Source organism: Chenopodium quinoa, unplaced genomic scaffold, assembly GCF_001683475.1.
Source record: "Chenopodium quinoa cultivar QQ74 unplaced genomic scaffold, ASM168347v1, whole genome shotgun sequence".
In the NCBI taxonomy this organism is placed as follows: domain Eukaryota; kingdom Viridiplantae; phylum Streptophyta; class Magnoliopsida; order Caryophyllales; family Amaranthaceae; genus Chenopodium; species Chenopodium quinoa.
This window is the reverse complement of record NW_018743050.1, coordinates 2,437,061-2,446,954: the sequence shown is the minus strand read 5'-3', so window position 1 is coordinate 2,446,954 and position 9,894 is coordinate 2,437,061. Positions and strand designations below refer to the sequence as shown.

General features: G+C 32.9%; 1 protein-coding gene across 2 annotated transcripts; it reads right to left on the bottom strand.

Annotated features, from left to right (window-relative positions):
* Nucleotides 1-428: 428 nt before the first annotated feature.
* Nucleotides 429-5,399, bottom strand: LOC110730909 (ribosome biogenesis protein WDR12 homolog). 2 transcript variants are annotated; one of them, XM_021910734.1, is made up of 13 exons: nt 5,148-5,399; nt 4,921-5,021; nt 4,370-4,476; nt 3,997-4,032; nt 3,813-3,898; nt 3,488-3,555; nt 3,222-3,332; nt 3,011-3,136; nt 1,370-1,513; nt 1,153-1,261; nt 911-1,047; nt 789-824; nt 429-696 (listed from the first exon to the last, which is right to left on the bottom strand). In XM_021910734.1, exons 1-13 carry the CDS (start codon nt 5,302-5,304, stop codon nt 604-606), a joined length of 1,311 nt encoding a protein of 436 aa, XP_021766426.1. In that variant the 5' UTR covers nt 5,305-5,399; the 3' UTR covers nt 429-603. The 2 variants fall into 2 exon arrangements, with proteins under 2 accessions (XP_021766426.1, XP_021766427.1); XM_021910735.1 differs by having other exon boundaries at nt 4,399-4,476; nt 5,148-5,285.
* Nucleotides 5,400-9,894: the final 4,495 nt, after the last annotated feature.

Sequence of the window (9,894 nt, the reverse complement as noted above, 5' to 3'; positions counted from 1 at the left end):
GACATATTATTTGCTTACTAGTTAACCTTATACAAGCATAGCCTGATCTCCGTGTAATGTTGTTGAATTGGATAATAGAGGTGATGATTGAATTTGAATTTTGTGTAATGTTATTGAATTTTGATCTTCCAGAAATTTTTCATTTCGTCTTCCAGCCCCCAAATAGTGGAGGAAAAGACCCCAAATAGTGGAGGAAGTACCTTGTGTATCTCCGTGTCTTGTTTTTGCTGAAGTTAATATACTCCATAGCAAATTAGCAATCTCCTGGCTAATACTACGAAAGATTTTGACTTTTTAACCTTGGCCAAGTAATGCTATCAAGTACGAAGTATTTAAGAACAATGAATCTTTAATTGCCAAACCTGGTGCTGATCAATTCATAGCAAACTAAAAATTCATAGCAAACTATTAAGTATTGAACAAAATAGTATCAAATAAAATGGACTTTTTATCATAAGTTCTCGCTCACTTTTTTGAGCAAAAATGGTTGGATTATCCTCCTTCCTGATTTTTAATGTAATGTGAAAAGTTCCTTGCATTGACTGTAACTACATTGAGGACTGGTTACGATTAATTACCAGAGGGAACACTAGTACAAATCATCTACATCACTGGAATTTCCGAAGAGATACACATCTTAGAATCTGCTCCCCCACTGACAACGCTATTGCCTTTCCACCAATCAACGGATAATACCTGAATTGGAAGACCAAACATATTTCAGGAAACTTAAAATGATACTTCGTAATAAGTAAAGATTGCTGTAATAAAGTACAAGGTCTTATTACCTTATCATTGTGTGAGTCAATCACGGACAGAGGCCACTGCATGACAAAAAATGTTACTTAGTAAGAACATATCAAAGGAAACAAACATGTGTAATGCATGATAGAAGAATAAGGAGAAATACCGCTGTTCTCAAATCCCATAGCATTACTTTCCCATCATATGATGCGGAAACCAAATGAAACCAAGATTTTTTGTGCCATTTGCAAGAAGAAATCCAATTAGTATGCGATGAAAACTGATACACAGGAGCTAATGTCCCTGCAAAATTAGATCTCAAGCTGAAACCAGAGAAAGAGGAGAGAAAACAGATATGGACACATACATAGTATGATTCATGAACAAATAATTAATCAAGCAGTAAACCTGGTCTGCGAGGATCCCATATCCTTAATGTGCCATCAGAACCACCAGCTGATACTAAACCAGAGCTCTCTCCTCCAATATCAATACAATTAAGAACCTTGCCTGAGAACTGTAATGGAGAGTTACTTTAAAAGCTATTAACAGATAGGATCAGAAAACGAAACAGATAGCGCAGAAAACTAAAGTATTTAGAGTAATAGAGAGAACAGTGACACACCATGCTCCATGTTGCATTCCCTGTTTCAACATCCCAAATTCGGATGGAATGGTCCCAAGATGCAGAATAGATAGTTTCATCATGTGCCCAAAGAACAGAAGATACACAATTAGTGTGTCCTACTAGTGTAGATACAGCTTCACCCTGAAATCAATATAAACTATGAAAATGTGCACTTTTGCTATTTTACAGGCAAATATTATTTTGTTGGTAACATCAATGCACAAAAACCAATGAACTGGTAACATAACAAGGTATGACTCTTTCTCAATAAACGTCAGAATTGTTTTTTTTCTTTTCCGGCCATGTCGCAATTGAAATTTGTCTTAATACAATCTTATGCATAATACAATTATCCATCATATAAAAATCAATAACCAGAGCTTCAGCCATTAGTCATTCTGCGATACTAAAGCACAGAAGAGAAAAAAAAAAAAAACTCAATGGTTTAGGCAAGATCTAACAATTGTCTTTAGATCAAATTTCAAGTAATTGACAAAAGTCTCTTGTAACAGAATAGGGAGTACCAGCAGAAGCTGAAGAAAAATAAAACTTTACCCCAAAGGAAGACTTGAGCTAAACATTAAGAATATTTCCCTGCACCATCCAACCCCAACATTTTGGCAAGGAAAATCAATAAATGGTATTAAAACAATATATTTTAAAAAAATAATAAATAAACCCTTAAATGGTGATATAGCAAAAATAAAGTTGTGTTCTAGTATTAATTCATAAGGGCTTTTACAAGCCATAGACGGTGAGACGAACACTAGATGCCGCATACTTAGTGTTTCCAGTGATGTGGAGGATTCATCAGATCTCAAGTAATATGGACTTATGGAGAGCCTGATGCTAAAATCAAAAGCACCTACTGAAATATTTAACATCATAATTCAAACATTGAACACAAGGATACAAGCATATACTACCAGTTGCAAAATTGTCAGCAGAGAGAGAGTGAACCTATATGGGTGTAAGAGTTCAATTAGGAATAAATTAAGGCGAAGGAGCAGAGCATTTAGTGAGCTTTAATAGGGCCCAAAAAGGCACATACTTTAAAATATTCCATACCCATTTCACCAAGGTATCATTCTGAGCATCCAATTTCGTACTCGATATAGGATCAGATACCGAAGCATTATAACCTGCCTAAAGTCCTTAAGTAGTCTCTGAATCTTGGATCATTGCCTAACCCATGTTCCAAAATTTAGATGGCAAAATGGGTGAGATTAACACTAATTTTAGGAATGCATAAAGTCGACGCATTGCGCCAATAGTTTCCATATGATGAAATAAAGAATAAATAATAGCTACATATTGAGGTCACCAAATTACCCATTGAAACTCTCAAATGATGTGGAGTGAAATGTAGCCTTTTAGCACGCTTACAATGAGTTCAAGTTCTTCAAAGGGAAGTTAAAAGGAACACTATGATTCAAAGAATTCAATGAGTTTTTGCAACAAAACCCATTATATAATAAAACAACAAATTCCTCAATCCTTAAAGCAGTGATAATTAACCAGTGCATCATGATGAAGAAAGACAACACCCAATGAGTCAATGAGATGAAAATTAAAAATTCATTCCAAAACATTCTATACAAAGTCACAACTGTGTGATACAGTGAAAACATTGTTTACCTCTGATACTGATTCATTTACAACGCCACTCTTTTTCCTCTTTTTCATAGAAGCAAGATCACCATCAGCACCAGAGAGATTTGCCTGCCACAGATTAATTGTAGAGTCCCAGGAACCAGAACACACCTAAGTTTGCAGCACAAAGCAAAAATAAGCATCGACGTCACTCATACACCTGTCACTAGTTTGTGTACATCAACGACAGAGATACCATATTTCCAGATTGCTGCGATGAGACACATTCAACAGCTGCACTATGCCCTCGTAAAACTTTAGATGCAGTAATGGTTGCAGGATTATCTGTGGCATTTTCTGCATCAAACTTTTTAGGAAAAGAGATAAAATAATTAACAAGAAAAATATTTTTCTTTCTAAGTTTCTTCGAATTCTTAGTGTACAGATAAATAAAACTAATAATAAAAAAATTTCAAAAACGAAAAAAAAACAAAAAATACAGAGCAGCACTGTCTAAATTACCTGCCAAAGCCTGAGCGATTGATCCTTCGAAGCAGTAGCCACACAGATGTTATTACCATTATCAGAACCTGAGAAAAGCAGACTGATGATTACTAGATGTACTCAAAGATGACGAGACTACATACACAGAACTTCATCGACCAGTAAGTTGGTGTTTTTTATAAAGCCCCAAAAGCACAAATTGATCTAGTATTAAGACATAAACCTTTCTCTAGAGAATTACTTCAACATAGTCATATGAACAAAAAAATAACCAATGATAATCAGATTATCACACCATGTACCAAAGGTTCACGAGTAAAAGGAAAAAATTTCAGTCACTTGCCCTTTCCATTGATAATACAAAGAGAAGTTAGGGCACCAGTGTGTCCTTTTAACTTATGAGTACATGTCTCAGCACCCGTCCATATCCTGAAAAAATATTTTTAAAAAATCCACAATCAAATTTAAATAAAAAAAATGCATGGGAAATAAGATATCAAATCAACAGCTGCTTCCAACAATAGTACCTTCCAAGACCATCATAACATCCTGTCAAAACAAACCTGCCTCAGAAAAAACAAATAAATGAACACAAATCAACAATTTATTAGATTACAATACAAAGACAAAGTGAAAACTGAAAAACATTGCACAGTGTAACTGGTCTTAAGCAGTTTAAAACACGAGCATAGCTAGCATGACAAGAGAAAGGGAAAAAGCAACATTTTCTTTGTTTTGGACTGTCTATATGATGCATCCTCTCTAACTATAGCCAAGCCACCAAAATTTAAACAGCATATATGAAATCTAGTAAAAGGGCACCTAGCTGCCACAGGGACAAGGCAATAACCCAAAATAAAAACAAAAAATAACTATAACCCAATGAATCCACATATCTACCTAGGATCAGAGCCATCAATTGCACTGACCCAATCATCATGTAAGCATGGCTCTTCTTGTTTGCGTGGTACAACAGCCCTAATGTATTCAATCTCCACAACTTTTTCCTGCAAAAGAAGAAAGAATACTAGTAAACACGACATAATTGACATGGCAATTCGATAACAAACAACACCTTTCAGCTCCCATCAAACATATTTTCTACCTTTCAGCTCCCACCAAACATATATTCAACCCCATGTACACTAAATTTAGATAAACTAATCAAATTCCACCATAACAAAGAGGCATTACTGGACTCGATTTATGAAACCCATTACCGAAAAGCAACCAAAACAAAGACAAACTATATTTATATGAATCTATTCTAGTCCTCTATCTTTGCTTTATTCTTCCTGTATTACAAATTAACGAAGAATGTATTTTGTTGTTTTTATAATAATGTAAAAAAAATTAAAGTATACTCATATAATTCAATAACCACTTAACCCTGCATTGCACAAACGAAAATAAAAATAGTTTATAATTGAAATGAAATTATAATTTCTCACCGCAGAAATGCGCTTAGCAAGAAGAAACTCTTCAAGCGACAATCGAACCAACTCGCCATCAATTAAAAAATCGAAAGGTTCCGGCTCCCAATCAGAATCAACTATCAAAATTCATCACAAATAAAGGTAAAATCAACAATAACACCAACTAAAAACACACATTAAGCAACTGAAAACCTTCAATTAAACGAAGAAACAGCAGGAAAATGGAAAAGAGGAGTAATTACCGGCTTTGAGGAGATTATTGACGATAGAAGAGAGACCGAAACGAGTAAGGTCAGAAGGAATAGCAATGGCGTTTGAAGGAACTTTGAAGTGTTGTTCGAGGTGAGTTACGAACCGAACTTGCACTCTCTTCACGGTTTCGTCTGTCTCCATATCCATGGCTGCCTGAGTTCTGGAAGAGAGAGAAAGAGGGGTTTTAGTTAGGGTTTTAGCCTTTTTCTTACGTTGTTTTATTTGGGGAAGGGCTAGCTCTTACTGGAAGTTTTATTGGCGTGTATTTACACTTTTGGTTAGGGTGGTAGACCATGTAGTCAATCTATACTAATCTATACTAATATATTAAAAGTCATTACTAACAACGTCTCTGTACCACGTGGCGTAAACGCCCAACCTTTTATAACAAAGATAGTTAGTTAATCATCGCTATGTTATAAAAATGAAAATAAATGTATATAATTGATAATCACAAGGTCTAAAGTAGCAATCGGTGCAACGCCTGAGCTACACACTAGTAGTAGAATTATAAGAAAGCCACCAAAATCTTTTAAGACAATTATTTTTTAAATCCTCAAAAGTTTGATAGTGTTGTTATTTCAAAATTATTATTAAATTATATTTAATTGCTTTCCATCTCTTCATATTTTAAGCGGCCATTGTTAGTTTAGAACTATTAATTGTTGTGCATGTTTCAATAATGCTTAGTATAATATTTCTAACGTGTTTTTCTTCAAATGAATTTTTTGCGAGTTTTGGTTATACGGAGTAATAATATGTAAAATGTTGCAGTGCAGCTAAAAACTTAATTAATAATGTAAGTTCTTTAATGTTCTAAGACGACCATCTAATATCTATATCAATACTAAAGCAATAACCAATTGGATATATTTTTTCTCTTAAATTCTCTCCATAATTAATACCATTTTTTCTACCATCGATTTCCCTTGATTCTAGGATTTTTAGTTCTTTATACCACTTGATAACATACGCCTATTCAAATATCACTAAACTAAATTATTCAATATGAATCCCATTCGAATTCTAAAACATTATTTATATGTACATTAAAAAGCTAATAAACCTTAATAATAGTTGCAATTAAAGAACGACGAGCTATTAAATAAGAAGAGCAACTATGAAAAAGTAAAAATAAACAGTCTCTTGGTAATAAACCGTTTCTTCGTACATACAATCTTTTTTCTTTTTAAATAATAATAATAATAAATAAATAAATAAATTAATAATAATAATAATAATAATAATATCATATAAAGTGAAAACAAAATTAATTGATGATATATGTTTAATGAAAAAAAACATTAAATATATTGAAACATTAAATATATTGAAACATTAAATATATTAATTACAGTAAACATATTAATGAGGGTATTAAAGTAAATACACATTTTATACACAATTTTGTACATTGTTTTGAGGATATAATTGGTAGTACACTATTCCTAAGAGTTATTTTCTACTTTTTAAAAGGTAGGGAAATAACAGTATATGCTCTTTTGTAAAAAAAATTTAAAAAACAAATAATTCTTTCTTATACAAAGGATTTCAAAGAGATCAAAAGAAAGCGTTTGGATACTCCGATAATTGTTGTGTATATATTTCCTTCAGATTATGTGGGGATTTATAATTTTATTGTACCCTTGTTTGCTCGTATATTAAACATGCAGTGAAATGTCTAATAGAGCATGAGTTTATTGTTGAATAATTTAGAGAATGGTAGACATAATTCTTGTTGTTTAAATTAAATTACATAGGTTAAGGTGTTGTAATTTAATTTTAAACAAATATTAGAAGCATGAACTTGGTTTAAAGGGAAGAACAAAAGAATAATGGTGAAGGAATTACATCTCTCGGTTTAGAGAAGCTGAAATTGCAGCCCCTCTCACTGCCTGGTCAGCCGCCGATTAGGGTGGTGCTCGCCCTACCGGGCGCGAGAAGAAGACGAAACTCCTGTTCTGGAATTTGGGTAGCCGCCCGATCGGGCCTCCACCGCCCGATCGGGCGCGAGGGGACTTGATGTCTGATGTTTCAGTTAGCTCGATCGGGCGGTGGCAGGCCCGATCGGGCGCGAGTCAATTCAGTTTGTGGCTGACGGTTTTCTTCCATTATGCTTTTGTTATTTGTCAGTTGTTTTCGTGACTTTTGGCTGATAAAAGTGCTTCTATATATATATGTCAAAGACATATGAAGAAAGGGTACTTTAAGGAGAAAAATGGGCGGTTCATTATTTTTCTTTTTAGAACTTGAAGAAAATATGCAGTTTATTTTCTTTGAAATATTTTGCAAACTCTATATTTATCATCATCACAAATCACATACACTTATCTACATTGAATTGTAATCATCCTACTTGTGATTGTAATTGTTCTTCGTTGTATCTCCTAAGTAAATTTCCGTGAAACCCGGTTGTAGTATAGGGTCGGAATTATACTTTTGGGAAAGTGATTCCGTTCACGCCTCGAAGATTTTACCGGTTTATTTTGTTTGCTATCTTTGTGACCCTTGTTAAAACACAAAATCCCCAACAATCCAAAAGTATAATTCCTACAAAGATGGCAAATGTGAAGGGTATGATGACGAATTTCCAGAAATTGAACAAGTTCGAGGGTGAAGATCTTGGTATGGAGATGGAAACGAAGATGGTGATATTTCTTGTGGAATTACAAGGAAAAGTTTTGATGGAAGGTTTTCTCTAGTCAGTTATATGATTAAAGTCACTCCATTCAAGTAAGAGGTTTCTTATTTGTGATTAATATATATTTATATGTTTGATTATTTATCTCTATGGTTAATTCTTGACATGTTTAATTAATCTAAGTTTATTGATTATGTCTTGATTATTATTAGAGATGTGTTGTCTTGTAATTATGCCCATTAAAGATAATTGGTAAAATCATAATGGTTGGTTAAAACCATGTAATATAACATTGTTAATGGATGAACCAAGTATTATTATAGTTCATGAAATGGGTAAGAATTACTGTTTATTTTTACATTGATAATAAGATACTTAAGATGTTTTTCTTGATATTGTTAATATATTTGCTATATAGAAGGTTAATTCTTGGTATAGATGGACGGTTTAATAGCCATGATTATTTGTTATACAAAGTATGTATTATTTCATCTTGTTACATGGGTGATAGGTTATCAATTGACGGTTTGTACTTTGTATGGCCTAAGTGATATTGTTTCATTTATGGCAGTTATTTATAGCGGTTACTCATGTGTGATGAACTTTGTTTGGTCTAATAATGTGTTACTCCATGGTACTTATTCATGAAAGGTTGAATGACCTTGTTTTGGTTTATTTGTGATTGTAAGTTTACATGCATGAATTAAATCAAGTAGTCATTTAATTATTGACAAAGGTATATGTCACTTTGTGATGTGATGGTATTGTATATCATGGCAAGTATAGTCTTGTGATTAATATGTTATAATTATTAGGTTTATTAATGCCTTGTTGTCTTGATATAAAAGTTAATGACATATGTTAAATTGATGATTAATTTGATTCAAGTTATTATTCTATGGTATAATAGAATAATGAAACTGCAATGATAAATTGTGTTGTAGTTATAGTGAATTAATCATGAATATATAATTCCTTGGTTTAGAGGGTGATGAGTTATATGTTAAGAATGGTTGATTAATTAATAATAATGAATAGTCTATGGTGAAATAGAATAAAGGTATGCAATGTGTGTCATGGTCTATGACATGAGGATTTTGTATTGAAATTATTGTAATTGATTATATCAATGTTTGATTTAATCATTGATGTTTTTAATTTTATGCCTCTATGGTGATAGCAGTATAATGAAGTGTTTGTTGATATTGTTTGTGAAATTTATTCAAGTTATATGGATAATGATAATCTCTTTGTGATTATGAGTTTATACTCTTGGTTACAAAAGGGTATATATGCATGTATCAAACAAAAGCTATGTAAGTGGGCGAATATCGCTTATGTGATTGGTCAATTGAATAGGCTCACTAGTAATTCTAGAATGCTATGTTAATGTTATGTTGGCAAACGGTTTATTGTTTGTTGTAGTATTTGTTGAAAATCATGTATTATGGCTTGTGGTTTAGTGGGTTTCCTTCGGTTATTGAAGGATATTCGGATGCAAGTTGGATTTCAAATAGAGATTGTTCATTCACAAGTGGATGGGTATTCCCATATGGGGGAGGTGTCATGTAATGGGCATCAAAGAAGCAAATTAACTTGCATTGTGCATTCTATAAGACATTGGAGGTCATTGCATTACATTCCGCTGGTAAAGAAGCAGAATGGTTAAGGGTTTTAATGCATGATGAGATTTCTTTGTTGCAAAAGCCAATATCACTAATAGTGATGAATTGTTGGGATAACAATGTAATTTTGGCTAAGGCATATAGTCAATTGTAAAATAATGAGTTAAGGTATATTGGTGTAAGGTATAGTTACATCAAGGACTTAATAAGGATAGTATTAAAAACTATTGTTTATTCGTACGAAGTTTAGTCTCGATGATTGTTTAAAAAGCACGGGTCAGAGATGTTAATAAAAGGATGGCAATCGGTTTAAGATTGGAGCCCTAGATAATCACAATTAGGAGAATCTCAACTTAACACCCAATAAGACGTTGGGTCTTAAGTTCAATGAGATCAATTCTCTTATTTGATGATTGGGAACTTGTTTATTCATCCAAGGTTAAGTTCCGGTTTTACTGTGATGAAAAGAGG